The 19,404-nt window shown below is 35.7% G+C and overlaps 1 protein-coding gene across 5 annotated transcripts in view; it reads right to left on the bottom strand.

Moving 5' to 3' along the window:
* Positions 1 to 17,276, bottom strand: part of Kcnt2 (potassium sodium-activated channel subfamily T member 2) — a 350,913-nt gene extending 333,637 nt beyond the window's left edge. For 3 of the 5 annotated variants that reach the window (XM_029477031.1, XM_029477035.1, XM_029477039.1), the window contains exon 1: positions 16,938 to 17,276. In XM_029477031.1, coding sequence (XP_029332891.1) covers positions 16,938 to 17,032 — 95 coding nt within the window. In that variant the 5' untranslated portion in view covers positions 17,033 to 17,276. The remainder of the gene's footprint in view (positions 1 to 16,937) is intronic. The other 2 variants (XM_021157906.2, XM_021157915.2) reach the window with 2 other exon arrangements.
* Positions 17,277 to 19,404: the final 2,128 nt, after the last annotated feature.

The following is a 19,404-nucleotide window of genomic DNA, read 5'->3' as shown; positions in this document are numbered from 1 at the left end:
GTCCTTCTTACCGGTTGGGACATCTTCTAGATATATGCCCAGGAGAGGTATTGCAGGATCCTCCGGTAGTACTATGTCCAATTTTCTGAAGAACTGCCAGACTGATTTCCAGAGTGGTTGTACAAGCTTGCAATCCCACCAATTTGTAATTCATAGCAATCAACACAGAGAACTACAACTGGTCAAAGTACACCAAATAAATGACTTCAATGTATTCAGCCTCAAAGGGTACAACTAGATCAAACCCCATTCCCCGAAAGTTAAGGGATCATTGTAGAAGACAGGGCATAAAGGCACCAGAGCCAGAGATGCTGGAAAATTATACACTGTTTTCTAGACACAATAAGCCAATTGAACTCAAATGAAGCTCAAGCCAGAGAAGTATCATCATAGAATAGGGAAGATGAGAACAAAGTTCTACCACTAGCACATAAGTAACCCAGTACTGAGCTAAGTGTTTTTCAAGAATTATATGTTATCTACAAAAGGAATAATATCACTAACTCCAGCTTCCAGATGAGGGTACTGACAACCCATGAGATGAAACAACTGGCTTATGCTACTCAGCAAATGCTGAAGCAGCACATGAATTAGTAGTAAGAGCTGGTTGAAATATTGGGCCCTACCAGCGAGCGAGTGCTACATTACTAACATTTCAAAAGTGTTTGACCTTTTCTTTCTAATTATTTAAATACTTACCATAATGCTACAAACCAACAACTGTCATCATCTATTAACATTCTGTATCATTACTCAAGTAGTTATGTTTTGATTTCTGAGTTCTAATTTAGCTGGATGCGTATATGATTTATCTTTGCAGGTTTTGATTATAATAATTTATGGAGATGTGTTTATATAACTATCTGATGTAGAATTTTCACTTTTTTTAAATAAAAATGTAACCTTCTTTGTAACTAAAAGAAAGAAGTATCATGAATGACCCACAAATATACAATTCCAGCCCTTTAATAGTAACTTTTATAATTTAAAAAGATCATCACTTTTTAAAATTTCAGTTTAAGGGATAGGTAGGAGATGAATAAAATAAAGGCCCACTACAGAGCTAAGAGCTGGAAGTATCCTGTGTCAATGTACTGACATGTTTCAGTACTCCTAAATATCCACCTTACTTTAGAGAAAAATGTATTTCTATTTTCAAAAACACCCTGGAAGTCTCTGGCTCAATGCCTGTCTGGCTCATCCTTCAGATAACAGTATGGAGAATTACTACCATCATAATCTGTTTAATCAATACTTTGAAAGGTTTGCACATCAGCTGTGAGAGAGTCAGAAGTGCACTCTCTGCTTATTAATCTAAACTTCCATTTCAAGAGCAAGTGACTTTAAACTCTTTGAATTTCTCAGTGTACATTCTGCAGGCTATATGATGGCACTTGAAGTATTGTCATGAAATGTGACACTCTCTAAAAGAAGATTAATTGTTCACAAACACATAGAAAATAAACATATGAAGCAAAGTATTGCCCATTGGGATAGTATATGAAAAAGTGATTACTTACTTGAGTAATAAAAAAGAATCTGAATATTGCTTATTTACCTTATTAGCTTTGCCTAGAGGGCAATGTTCATGTGTGATTTGTTTCCTTCATTTATTCAAATAGCACAAAGCCAACTTTTGCTAGCAAAACGAGAACATTGGCTTATTACAGCATTTTGTTGAGATTGCTAAGGAAGGGAGTTTTGATTGTTACTGCTAACACATGTGCTATGTCACCTTCCTTGTTTTCCTGCTCACTTGCTCCACTTTTGCCAGTGATACAAAATGCACAAATGTATAAAACTGCATGTGGAAACAAGAAAGGAGCGACGTGATTCAGTCCTGCTGCAACTTATACACTGAAATTATCTAGAAGCTAAGTAATTATGGAAGCCAGTCAACCAAATAATAGCACATAAAAAGCCTATTGTAAATATACAGTTTAAGCATATTTCTGGCTTAGTGTAATGAAGCTTACATTAGAAGCATACACTTATGTTTGTATCTAGTAATATGGTAATTTGACATTTAGGAATTTTTTTTTAGAATACTCATCAAGATCCCAAAAATACATATTTAAAGGCAAGGGGTAAGGTATCAGCGCTAGAGTGAGATCTACCAATGGCAACAAATTCTGATTAAATAAATATGGAACAGCATACTCTGAAGTATCTGCTAACAAAATTACTATCAAAATAGTCTTTGGTAAAAAAACAGAGAGTTTTTGTAGAGTAAAATATACCGAAATTGGTCTCAAAGAACAGAACACATGTAATACAGTACTCGTGGTCTAGAAATACTAGGATAAAGTCAAATTCTCACTAAAATAAAGGGGAAAAATTAGATGCTTAATTAACAAATACATGTTTTGTTAAACCTAGTCATAATATTTTGCCTGACTCGTTTCTGTTCTAAAAGTATCTTTGAAATACCCATTAGACAAAAAAATAAATAAATAAATAAATAAATAATAAAAAAATTTAAAAAGATACCCCTAAAAATAGCACAGGTATTCTAAGAAGTGTCTTCCTTTAACAAATAAAATAATATAATTAGCATACACTAAACACTAGCTGGTCCGAGGCTGCACTGCATACACAACAGAGGACTGCCTGGTCTAGCCTCAATAAGAGAAGACGCACCTAACCATGAGAGACTTAAGACCCTAGGGAAAGAGGAAATCTGGAAGGTTGTGAAGGTGTCTGGACAGCCTCTTAGATGGGGGAGAAAAAATGGGATGAGGAACTTTTGGAGGGCAGAAGGAGAGGGGGATAACGACTGGACTGTAAAAGAAAAAGATTAAAGATAATTTAAAAAAACCATAATTATGAATGTTTATACTAGTGATGTTCATTAGCATATGTTATCAGTTATTCTTTATATTCTTGAGTTTATTTTTGTGTTTTGAAGAAATATAACTGCCTTCTTATACACTTTGTCAGTTATTAAACGCATACCATGTCAGCTATATTTCATACTAAAAAAAAAAAAAAAAATCCTTATCTTGGAGAATGGACATCCAAACTTGTGTCTAAGAATCAGCAAATTGTGTTCCTACAAAGTTTCCTAAAGCTGTCATCAACATGAAATATACTGCCTTTCCTCTTGATATGCTCATTCAAAAAAAAGAAAACAAAATGCAGATATTTGTGATTAGTAAATAATGAGGACTTCTAAATTTTGGGACATCTTTAAAGAATTAAAGTCTCAAGAGGAATAAAGCAAAGTGTACTATGATAGTTCCACACTTCTATTTGTCTCTGGGCCTTTTGCACCTTAAATGCATTGACCAAAACTATAAAAGGATAAAGGGAAAAAATCAATATATAAAAATCCCATGTGTATCATAAATGATTAACAGATACCTGTAACTCACAGACAATAGCATAACTATTAATATGCATAGTTATTAATATCAAAGTAACACCCATTTACATCAACTTGAAGGATTATATAGAACATTGCTACCACTAAAAACCAATCTCCTCTGTGAATTTACTGTTCTTCAATAAATTCTGACACTAAAAACATAGAAAATTGTTCCACTATTTTCTAGCACAGCATGCCCATGACCATATTAATTAGTAAGACTATTTGAACTGAATTAGCTAGAGCTTACAAAAGAATCATAAAGACTTTGATTTTTATGAAAAGCTTTTAGACTCCATTTAGTTGAATTTTTGTCTTTACATAGTAAAGTGTCATGTAGTTGCTTTAATAACCCACCTACAGTGTGAATAATGCAAAATAAATCTATTTCAATGGTTTTAAATTCAATATTTAGCTCTCACATATCATAAGTATATGGGTATCCTATATACTATTCATGCATCATACACTCACTTCCTCTGTGTTCACTCCAGAATCTGTTCAGATTTTCTACTCTTCTATAGTGAAACATTCAGTATTTACTTATTTATATTTTCTAATAAGAAGAGCATAATAGTACCTCATGATTTCAAAGTCATTAAACAGAAAGCATGGTTTTCCCTCATTCTTGTTCAGTTGAGTTAAACTTGGTCAGTGCTGAAAACTCAGTGACTAAACAGACCCTTTCTTGGAGTTAGGACTGTAGTCCAGTTAGCAGTGATTCAATAGCATTCTCCTCTTCACCTTACAATAGAAGAGTAATAGCCAGTTTTCCTGAATGAACAGAGCAGATACTTTTTGTGTGTTTACTCATCTTATACCTACAACCTATCCTGTCCACTCTCAAGACTTAGCAACATCAGCAAGGTCACTTATTAGATATTTTTTCAACCTTTTTCCCTTTCACTGTCAACCCACTTATAGTCCACTGGAGTCACTGCTAGAACTCACTCTTTTTTCTTGTAAACTTTGCACATACATACTTTGGAAATACTCTACTAAAGTTACTACTTTGAACATGCAATCCCCTTTTTCAGAATCTTCTGCCAATTTATCTATGGATGTCAAGATTCAAACTCTTTCACTTGTAAATTCTTCTATAATCTTCCCCTAAGATTCAGGGAATACTCATCTTCACATATACTTTGTTCTATAGTTTAACACATATACAAAGTTTTGTCTTAGGACACATCCTACAAAAGATCTACCTATTATAGTTTTGGTTTGAATCAATATATATTAACATATGAATTTTAATACATAAAAATTAATTTAATTCTAGAGTACTACATCCAAGAGTCTTTTTTCCATCTGTGCTGTCATGTCACCTTGTATAGTGCATCCCAGTTTGCATGACTCCTCTCTTTTGTCCAATTTGTATCCCTAAGTGTGATCTCATATCCTTCCAGTCCATCTGAAAAGGCACTTTAACTCATACTATATATAATAGAATTAAGTTCATTTCGAGCACAGCTTAGTAGGCACAGAGGAACTTCCTTTTTTTCTTCATACATATTTACTACAAAATACTTACTACAAAGTAAACAATTAGAAAACACCCTAAGACCACTAGAATGGTCAAGACAGCATAGCACTCTAAGGTTAGTTTCATTCATTCATTTTTTTTTTTTTTTGGAAAGAAACTGAATTGTATACTCCTGAGAGTGACTAGTTTCTGACTAACTTCTGTGTAGAAGAAAAGTTGCAACTTCAAAGAGACATAGAAGCTTCTTCAGACTGAAAAACACAGTGATGCTTCAGCAGAAGTGGTACCCCATGTGGGAAAAAAAAAAACGGAAAGAATTAACTTGCTACTTAGAAGAACTGAAACAAATGAGTCATTTTCTGTATAAGACTAAGCACCTCTGTGCACCCCAGCCTTGCCTTGAAAGTGTTTTCCTCTCTCAATCTTCTGAACACTGGGATTATACTGTATACCACTGGGGCTATATGGTCTAAGAGAATGTGCATTCTCTCCAGGGATATGTCTCTTGAGACATGTTTGCATATTTTTCTGTAACATAGTTGCTATCCATACTAACAATTCAAAACTAAGCATACCCTTAAACTATTTTATAAGCACTGTTTTTCAATTAAAAAGAGAAGATTTCTTTAAGATTGGAGGCACAAAAAAGCATACCATCCTGATTGTCCCCAGAAAGTATTACTGCCACCACATAGTGCCTTGTGAGACAGGGCTGATCATGCGTGGACTCTGCCTCCACATTCCCTGGGACAAACAGAGGCAGTGCCTGCTGCTAAGCTCCCCAGGTAAATTTCTGAATTCACTTTAAGAGTCGTTTGAATTGTCACAGTATAAATTATGAACTGAAGCACATCCCACTTTGCTTTTTCTGAAGGAAAGCTCCTCGTGAATATTAAACTGGGTGTTGAAAAGACATTTTCAAGTCAAATTATTTAAACTACAATACCTGGATTCAAAGTGAGCATTAAAACTACTTTATTTCTACAGGATGGGAAAAAAGAAAACCTTGAATTCAAATGACCCTTTATTTCCATTATAATAATGTGTCTATGCTGTGCACACGGATATTCACAGCTGCGACTTAGATTCTTTTGTTTAGGTAAAATTCTTGCTAATACTATAAAATTGCAACCCCTGGTGCTTTTTGGATAAGTCATTTGGTTAACTAGTGTAAAATCCAAAATGGATTAAAGGTATGGCTTTTCCCTTAGAACATCATGTGTCATGCTTGTAAAGAGTAAGCAAAACTGCAAAACTACATGCCTCGAAGAATACCATAAAACTCAAAATATGGAGAATTAACTTGAAGCATTTCATTAACAAGTCTAATTCTGCAGCCAGTTGGAAGTCAAATCATGCGGCAAAGTGACAAGAGCCAGAGATGTAAGAGAACCTCCAGCCATGATACAACACAAGAAGCCTGAGGCTGCTATTGGCCTGTGAAGGAAGGGATGGTTTCTGTGAAGAAAGGTAGTGATTACATTTGAAGAAGTTTATGGGAAGAAAAGTTAATGAGTGAACAGCCTTGGATGCTGAAGGAATGGTTTGGCTATAATATAATAGGCAGCAATGATACAACAGGCTGTAAAACAGAAGTACTTTTATATGGGTACTCAAATATTGTTTGAGAAATGCATAGAAGGAATGAGGCTTGGGTTAGGCAGTGAAGCTTAGTATGAGAGGAGTGCAGAAGGCAGGCTTGGAATGAAGAGTAACTTAGCAAGTACTGCAATGGCATAAATAAGAAGGAATGATTAGAGCTGACTGGGAAAGGAAAGTTTAAGTAAGCTAAGAACTAAACAAGCTGTCAAAATAACAAATATTCCTCTAAAATTTTGAAATGGAAAGATCTACAGTGATTATATCCATACAGGGTGGAATATGGATCAGCAAAAATTGTGCTCTAGCTTCATATTATTTATATCATAAATGAACAACCAAGAGTAGAGAAGAATATACAGTTAATACATATTCTATACATAAATAGATGTGTATACATATACATGTATCAAGACAAATGGGGTCATATAAATAACTAAATTCAAACTGTGACCAGGTGTTTTGATCGTTTGTTTGTGTGCTTGCATTTATTTATATGATGTACCCGTGTTTATGTGCATATGTGCCATGCTACATGTATGGAGATCAGAGAACAACTTTTGGTCAGCTCTTTCCACTATGGGTCTCAAATCCATGTCATCAAACTTAGTGGCAAGCACTTTTACCTGTAGGCCATTGTTGTAGCCTTTGACAAAGTCATAATGTTCTGTATAATTATATAAAGTTTACTATGGGAATTTGTGAATAAAGCCTATAAATTATTGTGAAAGACATGTGTGACTTTAAGTGGAAAGTTCTTTCTAGTCAGATCAGGGCTTAGCAGTGAGAATGCTGGAAGCATCTTATAGAATGTACTGTTCTTTTATGATTAGAGAATGAGAAGAAATGTTCCAATGGAGCAATTGTCTTTAAATTGGAACACCAGGAAAAACTGGTCTTCTCCTGAAGTAGTTTATTTCTCATCCTATAAGAATGAGAATAATGTTTCCTAACTTTTGTGCTCCATCTCCAGGAACTATTTGAAAGCCCATGGAATTCACACAATCCACCAGTACTCTATACCAAACCAAATATAGTCCATATTTATCATGTTATGTTTTCTTTGTAGTTAATGCTACTGCATCTATTTCTAGAAACTACTGCCAATCTATGGAGCAGGTGAAGCATAATAATAGATCAGCATAAGCACTAAGTTCCTAATCAAGTAATCACACATGATGACAATTAAGCCCCAGCATATCTGCAAGATATTTTTCATTATCATAAAGACACTGGTTAGAAGAATGAATGCTATTAGAGTACAAATACTTCAGGGAACAGAACATAAAGAGGAAACACTCAAAAAGCTCTACTGATAAGCACAATATCATCCGAGTAAAATAATCACAGAAGATCAACCAAAGCAGGAAAGTGCAAACCCTGGCCAAAACATCAAAAACAAACCTGTGATGAGCTTCAAAGTTAATTACAGAATCTTAAATAGTAAATTTTATTCCCCCCTATACTAAGTATTATTTCACCTTTTCACTTTTTTTCCATGTTACCTATTGTGGTGTTATAATCTTTACATTTTCCTTGTGTGATAAATTTCTTTTATCCTATTTCAAATAAAGATAAATCAATCGACAAAGACATTACAAATCTTTATTTTAGTTGTTGTTCTAATTTCAGTATTCATTCTTCAACCTGTTAAACACATACTCTCTAGATGCAAAATGGAGAATAAAGATGATGTATAATATATCACATATCAATCATATATAATGTATCAGTATCATATATAAAGTACAATGTATATAATTTATAATCTGTTATATGATTATACACACACACATATATATATACCAATTTCTAAATACCCTAACATTATTCTGGAGATGAGCATATATTAGCTATGAGAATACAAACCTTTGTTAATTTCTATGTCTTGAAAAATCTTTGCATTGTTTTATAGTTCTTTCATTCTGTTGTTTGAAGAACATAAGCTATACTTATAAGCATATTTTGCAAGCATAATAATAAGATTCTGATTTTTCCCTGTACCTTGAAACAAAATATGTATTTCTATAGCATCTCTGACTTATCTGTGAAATGAAAAATGGGACAGAATTCTTCTCAATTCATATAAAGATAAATAATGCATATAACATGATTAGAACAAGACTTGAACATACTAAGCTCTTTGTAAATTTAGTATTACCATCCATTTTCTCTATACTTTGTATTTTTCAGGAGAAATGGATAAAATAACACATGAACTCATTTGTAGGGAGATAGCCAAGGTACAAAATGCTAAAAATCCCTTCTATAATTTGTCAATGTAATTTCTACATACCATGGCAATAGCTGTTCATTAACATCACTCTTTAATGGTACATGTGCAGCTTGCTGATCACTCTCTTTGATTCCTAGGGGACTGGGTGTCATTTCCATTTTTGACAGGCCTGAGACAGCAGGCTATCCATCATTAAAGCACACATCTGGACCTTGTTGTTAATAACATGTTGCTTGCAATATGAGGACAATCTAGGAGTTTCTTTCCCCAGGGAGTTAAACAAGGTTGAAATATGTTAATCTGCTTTTATCCCTACTTACACAGTGATTTACAAGATGGGTTAAGTGTGCCCTTGTAATAGCGGTCTTTCATTATGATTGTGTGTAAGTCCTGTGTAAGAAAAACCAAGAACAATCAGGCCTTTATTTCCCAGCTTTGCTGCTTTTTGTCCCCCTGTTTGGGTTTTGAATGCAAAATCCCTTTCTTAAATATATCTACATCCTACGAAAGTGGGAAAACCTCAACTTGTAGTTCCCAGAACTCACAGTCTAAGGAAAATGATGCTGGTTTTAAATCAGTACCATGTTTGCAAAAGTGCTGACCTGAAAAAGCACAGTTGGGAGGAGAAGTCATGCTGATTCTGAACAGGAAAGGGATCAAGAGTTGCTGCTCTGCCTGCACTTGCCATTGCCCTCGGAGACCAGCTATCCTTAACAGTGGCTTTCTCTTTCTCATTTCTACTATTTGTCAAAAAAGATGAAGATGCATAGGATCAATTCAAAGTTCAATCCGAAACTAAGGAAAAGCATATGTTGGGTTTCCCTTTCCTACTGATCATACTATGTCTTCCACACCCTAAATATTCTCCTGAATTTCTTGTAGAGAACTAGGGCTTCCCTGGTCTTAATGTCTTCACCTCCAATTCTCTGATATACCAATTTCCCAATCAAAAAGATAAATTGAATAGCACTAGAACACTAAATGATTTACTTTAAATAAATGTTCCTTCTCCATGTATGTGAAGAGATTTATTTGTTCCTTCTTTGAAATTATCCTACATCACAGAGTCTCTTCAAAAAAGTTTGTTCTAGCTCTCCCCAGTTACAGGACAGTAAAGGGCAGATTTCTAATCTGCTCCATGGTTGATTTCTATCTAACAAGTTGCAGAGAACCCAACACCATTCTAGTACTGGGTTTTTGTATTTGTCCTTGGCAGAGCCATAGTCTGTATCCTTCAGCTTCAAGCATGCACATTCCACTATTCTATGGAATCAAATGTCAACTGGCTCATATCTGCCAATACCAAGTCATAATGATAACTGACAATGAACAATCCTAGATTAGATAGAAAAGTGATTCAATACAAGATGTGATTGCACTTCAATTCCCATAGAACCATGGTGTCTATTCATTAGTTCCCAGACATTTGATTAAAAAATTGTAAAAACATAATAGAATACTGTTAGAAAAGGTACTGATATCAATGATTTTTAAGGCAATAAAAGTTAATAAGATAATTTGATGAGATAAAACTTAAGACTGTGAATGTGATAAGATTCTTGGTTTCATTCAAAGTAGAATCAACTGCATTTAATTAGTATTATATATTAATTTCAAATATCTCATACTGATTAAACTATTAACATATTATTTAATATTTAATTTACTATAAAAACAAAGTACTCATATATGCATATATAAATACACACACACACACACACATATATATTTGTTTTTCTGTAGATAACTTTAAAAATGACATCCAAGCAGCACAATGGATATACACATGAAACTTTAATTCTCACTTTGAGTTAAGGATCAAGGTTTTTTTCCCCCCAGTGGTCCAACCTACCGTCCACTCCATTAGCCGTTTTCTGTAAGTTCAAATAAAAAAAGTCTATGTAAGTCATAGCTCAGACTTGTCTCTGGGACTCTGGGTCCTTAGTCAAACTGCCCTGACTTTTTTCACTTCCTAAAACATCCCTTGATCTCTCCTTCCAGATACCCTTAATAAGTTGCCCCTAACCCAGATACTTTATTTTCCTATACCATTTATTAATTCATATCCTTAGTCCTTAAACTTGGAGTAAATTTGTTTGAAACCTTTCACTGTCTGATATAAAAAAAAAATATTCCAATTTCACATTCTCAAAGCACCTAGTGAATATTTTACTCTGTAGCTACCACAATGGTGTTTAAACCTATTATGACAACTAAAACAACTGTATAAACTGCAACAATTTTCTCACCCATTAAATTCTGCCACATTAAATTACAAAAGAACATAAAAGATGAACTTTCTCATATTTCGTTTTTATCCAAAGATATCTAATATGTTCCTTCTTTGATAATATGACAGATGTTAATATCCACTTTACTTTCAAAAAGAAATTGGGAGAATAATTGCTATTAATTGAGGAACAATGTTAGTATTCATTTCTTTACTTGAACTAGAAGTTAACTGGTATCTAATGGTGAAGATCCTTATAAACTGAGTATGCCAGTGTATTTGGAGAGAAGAGATGGAAGGGAACAAATTGCAGCCTAGCCTGAGCTACATTCTTAGTTCCAGAACAACCTGAGCTATAAAGACCAAAGACCTAACGGAAAGTAAGTTGTTTTTATATTTCTATGTCACATAAAATATCCTATGTTTAGTCACAAGTTGTTAAAAAATAATAGTCTTTCTTGATACTGTGCAGAAAAGTTTTAAGTTATCAGTCATAAAACTCAAAGAAAACATAATTTTTTAAAATTTTAATGATATAAGATGTAAAAGAATTTTTAATGAATAATATTACCTAGAAAAGTCAAGACTAAAAGTTTTAGACTGTAAATTAGTAAAGTAATCCCTTAATCTTCTTTAAAAGTACTTTTTATAAACTTCATTTTCTAAAGGAAACCTCAGCATGTCTGGCATATAAATGACCTTAGTAAAACATAAACACTATTTTTAAGAATGTAGAAAAATGACACATCTTTCTAGAAAGATTCTTATAAACAAGAATATGAACGGGAACAGCTGCAAATGGATGTAGTGCATTTACTACTACTACCATCAGATAATGAAACCTTAACCTAGCATACTCATTGCATCTTTATGTTTTATTTCATATAAATAAATTACATTTAGCCTTCAATTACATTGTGTACTTTTCATATTGTCTATCAAACTTGTTTATTTTTTTTCATGTATTTATCTATTCTTGGTGGAGGTAGAAGATGTGTGTGTGTGTGTGTGTGTGTGTGTGTGTGTGTGTGTGTGTGTGCATGCACATGGGTGCCTACACATCAGAAAACACCTAGACTTCAAAGAACAACCTGCAAGAACTCCTTCTCTACTTTCATCATGTGATTCCTAGGGATGGAAGCCAAATCATCAGGCTTAAGAAAGACAGCTTCTTCCTATGTAACATGTCTTGCTGTCCCTCAAAGCTCTGTTTTATAGAATAGGCATTACTACTAAAAAACGGGGAAGGAGGGTAGTTTAATAATTCTGTTGCTCTGATTAAGTTAATCAAAAGTATTTCCCTCTTCGCTAATCTAAACATAGTTTTGCACCCATCCACAAGCCTGAGATGAAGCTGCAGATAACTGCTCAGTTGAAGGAGGAATGCTTTCCAAATGTTTCATACCATGTGTAGAAAATGAGACTGCTGTGTTCTAACTGCCCCAGACCAACTAATTAGAAAACTCGCATTTACATTCCAGTATGAGTTTCTGTCATAAGGGGAAAAAAATTGTGTCATGTTTCAATTCTTGTGAACACTTGAAAATCAATGATATCAATTTTTTTCTCTGTGTTTCATGTATTATGCTAAACAGAAAATAAATTTGTGACTAGGGAGATGGGTCAATGGGTTATGTACCTGCCACTCCTTTATGATGACTGCCTAACCTGAAAGGCAAGTTTCAGGTTCAGCTGGAGGTCTTCCTCAATAAGGAAAAGTGAAGAGTGGATGAGTAAAGCACCTGCTGTATGACAATCTCCAGCCTCAACACTCATGGTCATGCAATTTCACAGGCATTTGCACACCCACTTACATACACATACACAATTGCCAAACATGAAAACACATACACAAACTTACATATTCAAACTATGGGGAAGCAGACAGGTTTTTTTTTTGTACTAATATCAACTTCAGTTTACAATTCCTTTTTTTGCCTTGTTTACATTGTTTCTTTCTTGCATGGTGCAAAGAAAATACAGGCTTTTCTAGATTAATTTTAATAATAAATGCTAAATAATTTTATGGTATTACATATAGTTAATTGCACTATATAACTAAACCAGTAAAAAAGTAGTTTTATGCACTTGATAAAACTTAGAATATTGAAACTTAGAATATGTATTAAATAATCTGAATTTAAAAGTTTAAATTAAATATCTTACAATAAATAACTACTATCTAAGATAATGTTATTTATTATGGGAAATTAGTTGGTGGCTTATACAAATATTCCACATGTCATTGTAAAATCTATTCTTTATATCAAATTCTATTACATACAGTAAGATACTTTGTGGTATAATGCCTAGTAATTTTCAACTAATCTAGTATCTATTCAAATTCTTTACCTATTTTATAGATATCTCTAAAGCTGTTCAGTGATTAACTTGTACTCTTTGTTCAAATCCTTTAGTTCTAAACACCAGGAACTTGCATTGATTTAAGTGTCACCTATAAATCAGGAAGGACATTCTTGAAATTACTGTAGTTGAAATAACTGCCCTCCCTTTTGAAAATGAGAATGGCTGTAATTAAATAAATGACTACAATTGAGACCTGTCCATTAGCAGTAATAGGAATTGTTACAATCTATCGACATCAACTTCGCTGTGTTGCAAACTTTAAATTTTAATAATTCAAAATGAAAGAGGAGAAAGGCCAGCATTAACTTGTTGAAAGTCTTTAAAAGTTGAGACTTACCAGTGTTTAACTTCAGAATACATTGTCTTGTTATTACTTTACAAGTAGAGAAGCATTAAATAGAAATCACAGGCTCTTACCATTTCCATGAGTTTACACATTACAGAATGACTTCCATGTGAAGCCAATCTCTATGTATGAGTTTTCATCACAGAATAAAGAAGAAATCATGAGATATTCTAAATGCTACACTAAAGATGTATTGAGGACTTTAATCAATTTCTCGCATGGTAACATCTGTGTTATCTTCAAGCCAATGCATAACATATTAACTACAAGGGAACTGGATTTTCTTGACATTGTAAGATGAAAATTTTTCTAGAAAATAGTCAGCATAAACAATGTCATGTTTATGTTATATGTGTGTGTATACAACATAAACATATATTAACCTGTTAGTATTATACTTGAGAAAATTCACCTATTATTCAATAATTACTTCTATGACAAAAGTAATGTTTCATATTTCTCTGTGTATTCTTCTCAACCCTAACTTAACAAGACCCCAATGTCTACCAAACATTCAAATAACTGCTGCATAGAGAGATGGGCAATAAATACATTTATCAAAATCATTTGAAATAGATGCTCATATTATACTCAGAGTTTCAAAGAAATAAATATGCATTGTATACACAATAGAGATTCTCAAGGCAAAACTTGTGCTCTCATTCAGCAACTCTCAAATGTATTGCAAAGTCTCATAGGACTAATGACATCAACTATGCTCAGGATTGCTAAGGCTAACTCATATTCTACTGAGCAAAAGATATTACATGCAGTTGAGAAAGGGTTGATTCTATAAGATGACACTAGAGAATGTAGTCACACACTTTAGATATTATGTATACAATACTACACACACACACACATTCTGCATACTGTATGTTGTGCAGCATAGGCTCAAGATTGCCTACAAAAGAGCTTGCACAATATAAATTTTGATCACCTACCTATCCTACTTTATGTCATAGAAAAATCTATGATACAGAAGATACACTTTCTCAAGCGGGTTTTGATGGATCCTGCTTGAAACCCGCCATGTAGAAATCTGAGTCAGGAAAATTATGAATTTGCAGCAGCCTAAGGTACATAATGAGTTTCAGGTCACAAATCTGAGATACATTTTTTATCTACATAAGCTCATCAACATTCTATTTTCTCTGTAAGAACACCTCTTCCCCCATCTATCATATCCTCATTTACTTTTACAAGCTACTAAGATTTACCTTAAAGTTCTTAAAGCAAGGGCAGGGGTAGAAATCATCTACTACTCTACAGCTAGAACAAAAGTCTTCCATCTCTAAGATGTCATTCTAAACTGCCAGAAAGTGGACCGGGAGGGGGATAACAACTGGACTGTAAAAAATATTAAAGATAATAATAATAATAGATGTTATTCTAAATAGAGAAGATGGTCATCTTGATTCAGATTTCCTCAGAAGCAAACAGAGGTTTATTTGGATATGGGCACTGATAACAGCAGTCCAAATGAAGACAATAACTATTGCACACAACTAGATTTTTATTGGGCACAATATAGTAAACTGTTTTTAAATTATTCTATTCAAGAAGAAAAGTACTACTACACTTATTTAAAAAAAATAACAAAAAGCAAAAGAACAAACCAACTCTGAATTTGTTCATTGTCACTCTGTCCCCACTCTTCTCCACCCAGTGTCCAGTGTGCTCCCAGAATTCCTGGGCAGGAATGACTGGGTGGGGATTCGAGAGGCATTTGTTGAAGGAGGTCTAAGGAGTATGAAGAGAGGCCTCAATGCATCTGTTGGTGGAGACAGTGTGCATACTATAACATGGAACTGGCCCTTCTTCAACCCCTTAGGCGTTGAATCAGCCTATACAGCAGAGTAGATTAAGGTTGCTGCTCTGATTGAATTGCAAAGAGGAGCGTGTGCTCTTAGCAAACAGAAATGGCACGGCGTAGAGTTTAAAATCCTAAAAAGTCAAGGCAAAAAAGTACAACTGTGAATTTTATGTAAAAGAACCAACACTAAGAATCCAAACCGTGGTAAGTGCCAAGTTAGTAATGTAAACTCATTGAAACATCCATTTAATGATCTAGCTAACGCCAGTTAACTCCAATTAACGCCTTCATTTAGATGCATGGCCAATAACCCGATAATGAGGTCTTTAATTTTCTAAGCACTATGTAAGGTTTTTGCCTAGGAAGAGATGCTATGTAAACAGCACCCTCCACAAATCATCCATGGATATGTCATTAAGTTCCTAAAGTAATACCAAGAGATATTCTCATCATTCAAGTCCATGACAGAATTCCAGGAGTACTGCAATAGGAGCTAGTATTGGGAACTGAGAAGGTCAGGAAAACACAGAAGTCATATTGCACAGTGGATGCAAAATGTACTTCAAATTGGACCAATAATGGATCTTTTATCTGATTCAAATAGAACATCAATGCCTAACTGAACTTCGGGGAATTATTTAATCTGCATTGAGAGCTTAGTTATACATACTTAAAAACAAGAAAATGTGGCATGTGATATGTGAAATTATCGTTCTAAAAAAAAACAATTCAATGAAACAAAAAGTGTGCAAAAAAAAAAAAAAAATTAGCCAGGGCATTTTGTATGCAAAATTGCATGAAGCTTTAATGCCATTGATAAAACACGCAAGCAATGTTTTGCTAGTAATAAATATTTCAGCTTTAAAACTTATCGTTTTGAGATATGCACTATTTAGGTGAAAAGATATATGAATCATACTACAAGAATCTCTGTTCTGTGTATTTTCTATCCCAGGCATTCTTGCTTCACTAACTACCTGTTACATATTTAAGCCAATTGCCCACCTGAACTCCAAATACTCAAACAGTGGAAAATTCCCAGTGGCAAGCAAACATCTAGTCGAGACAACACTGACAAGGAGTAAGAAAGTGGGTACAGGAGATTTCAAGTTTCTACTGTGATTTTTTTTTCCAATCATTTGGATACATTTATGGGGTGGATTAACTACACCAGGGAAATATTTGACACTGCAACTGCATGCCATTTGGATGCGACTGTACCTCTGCTTGCAGCCTCACACACAACCAGGGAAGCACAGACAGACAAAGAATATCGAATAAATGCAACAAATGATTCTCAAGAATGAGAAAGTGGAAAGAAAAGGAGTTCCTTGTCCACAGCAACTGCTCTCTGCAGTGTCAAAATGGAGAGATGTAGAATCCCTTCTACTCCCTCAGTGTTGGTCTCCCTTTCTCTCCATCCCCTCAAAAGCTCTCCAGTCCTGTTCACTTCCAGCAGTATTTGTGGAACGCTGCACCATGCCACTCACCTGTCATCATTTTGCCAGCCTTGGTCCCCTAGCAGCAAATCCCGGAATCTGTACCTGGGAGGCAGAGGGGGCACTTCGCTCTCCAAATCAACCATCCTTCCTTAAGGAGTGGGCAACATCCAACAAGGGATGGAGGAGGACAGAGAGGGGTAGCAAGCGGTAGCAAACCTGCGGAGGGGGTGCCGTGCTGGGGAGGGTGGGAGAAGGGCTTGGGGGACCCGGAGGGGGAGGGGTCGTTCGGCCGGAAGCTGAGGCTGGAAAGGGGTGGCTCCTCTTCCCCAAGGGTGTGATGGGGATGATGCAAACGGAGCCCAGGAGCAAAAGTCTGGCTGCGACTTGAACCAGCGCTGCCAAGGAACCGCCCCCAGGCTCGGCACCGCCTCTGGTCCCTGAGACCGGGGGGAGGCGGGAATGCAAAAGTTACTTCACCGACAGAAAAAAAAAAAAAAAAAAAAAAAAAAAAAAAAAAAAAAAAAAACGAAAAAGGAAAAGGAATTTTTTTTTTTTAAAGAAAGAAAGAAAAGGAAAAGAAAATTCGCGCGGTGCCTAGAAAGAGGATAGGTGGTGGGTGTGAGCACCGCGTGATGGCTAGGCACTTTCCTGAAAGGCAAGGACCAGAGCCTCCCACTACGGCATCCCTGGCCACAGCTCCCTCGCAGGGAGTGCAAGCACTGGGCTCAGCCAGACGAAGGCGGGGACGAAGGCGGTGGGCTTTGGCTCTCCCAGCACAGGTCTTTCCCAGCAGTTGTCACAGGCCCAGCCAATGAGCCTCCCCCTCATTAGCATAACACAATGACAGCAGGAGGGTGCCTTGGGGACAACCAATGGGGGCGAGCTCTTTCGCAGATTCCAGAGCTCCAGACCTTTCCTGGGAAGTGGATGAGGGGTCCAAGGAAGGTTGCCAGGTGTCACCAGCACCCAGGCTGTGGTCGCCTTCAGCTTCTGTGGGTGTAGTGGAAATGGCCTGTTCCTGGAGAGGGAATCCCCGCTCTCAGCCCCGAGGAAAGTCCTCATACCCGCCCTTCTTCGTTCTAAGAAAAGGGAGGTGTTTCCCTGGTCTGAGGAAAATTGCAGGGCACCCTTATACAGCAGCTGAAGAGAAATATTTAAATGAGAGCCCCTGCACCCCCATCTCCCATAACCTCCCCCACCCCAAGCAAGGCAGGCCTCTACTGAATAAGTGCTGGTGGTGTGGGCTCCTAGGGCAAGTGTCTTCCTATAGGAGCGGTTCACAAGGTCAGAGGAAGAAGAGAACTCAGGACCCAGAGCTGACTTTTCAGCAGCTTCCTGGTCTTCTCTGATCCCCACTACCCTGTTCTACTTGCCTACTTTGGTTTTTCCTTCAGGAATGGTTACCGGGATACCCCCCAGGGCACCCACTAACAGAAGCAGCCAGAGCCCAACTGCACCTCAGGAAAGCAAAGACGCTTAAGGAATTTCAAAGTTTGTAGGTAGCAACAAGATCATAATGGAAACTGGACCACATTGGAGGGAAAAAAAAGCTCAACAAATGCACCTCTCCTAGGGTCAAGAAACCTTAAACATTCTTAAGGTGAGAGAGGAGATAAATAAAGACCAAGTAATGTTCTTAGTTTTGGTTTTCTTTGGTTTTGGTTGTTTGGTTGGTTGATTTTTTTTTTTTAAGTTTGCTTACTAAGGAAATAGTGATTAATTAATTTTGATTCATTCTTAGTGGTGATCATTTTGCAGAGAATCCACAAAGGAAGCTAAAATGCAGAAAGAAATCATCAACACCAGTGTGATAACAGATGAGTTAATAGCTGCAAACAGTTGTAGATTCCACTTCCTGCTCATTCATCTAGCCCTAGCTGATAAGCCAGGCATGCTTTAGATTTCCCAACTCTCCCAGGTGAGGTGAATGTGTAGCCTGCCTTTGAAGCCTCCAAACTTCATTTTGCTAGGGGTGTTTACCACATTCTGACTTCTTGAGTGATTATCTCTATGTTTTTAATCTCTCTTCTCTTTTTTGTTCAGGGCCTTCAACATAGACAGATCTTGCCCCAGAAATTCATTGGGATGCTGACAAATGGCATGCTACATTCAGAGTAGGTGTTATTTTAAGTTAGAGCTTAAATCTTAGTGGCAATCTTAGTTGAAACCTGAGCGATCAGATAACAGTACTGAATAGAAGAACATTTCTGTCAAAAAATAAATAAATAAAATAAAATAAGCAAAGATTTGCTAGAGTCACACACAGCTAACCATGAAGGACACTGAGTGCTATGAAGTTTCCCAGTATCTCAGTCAAAACAGTTAAACTCAACTATGATAAGGCCATGCTGATTTTCTCTGTACTATAAAAATTTGATTAGAGTTTAAAAGCTCCCAATACTCCAACTTTAGAAAAAAATCTTAAAAGATAGCTACATTTAAAAAAAAAATGCTGTTCTGACATTCTTAAAATACAGCAATCATGGCTATGAAAACTTAAATTTATAATTGACAG

The sequence above is a fragment of the Mus caroli genome, chromosome 1, assembly GCF_900094665.2.
Source record: "Mus caroli chromosome 1, CAROLI_EIJ_v1.1, whole genome shotgun sequence".
NCBI lineage: Eukaryota > Metazoa > Chordata > Mammalia > Rodentia > Muridae > Mus > Mus caroli.
Note: the sequence above shows the minus strand (reverse complement) of the source record. Positions and strands in the feature narration are given on the sequence as shown.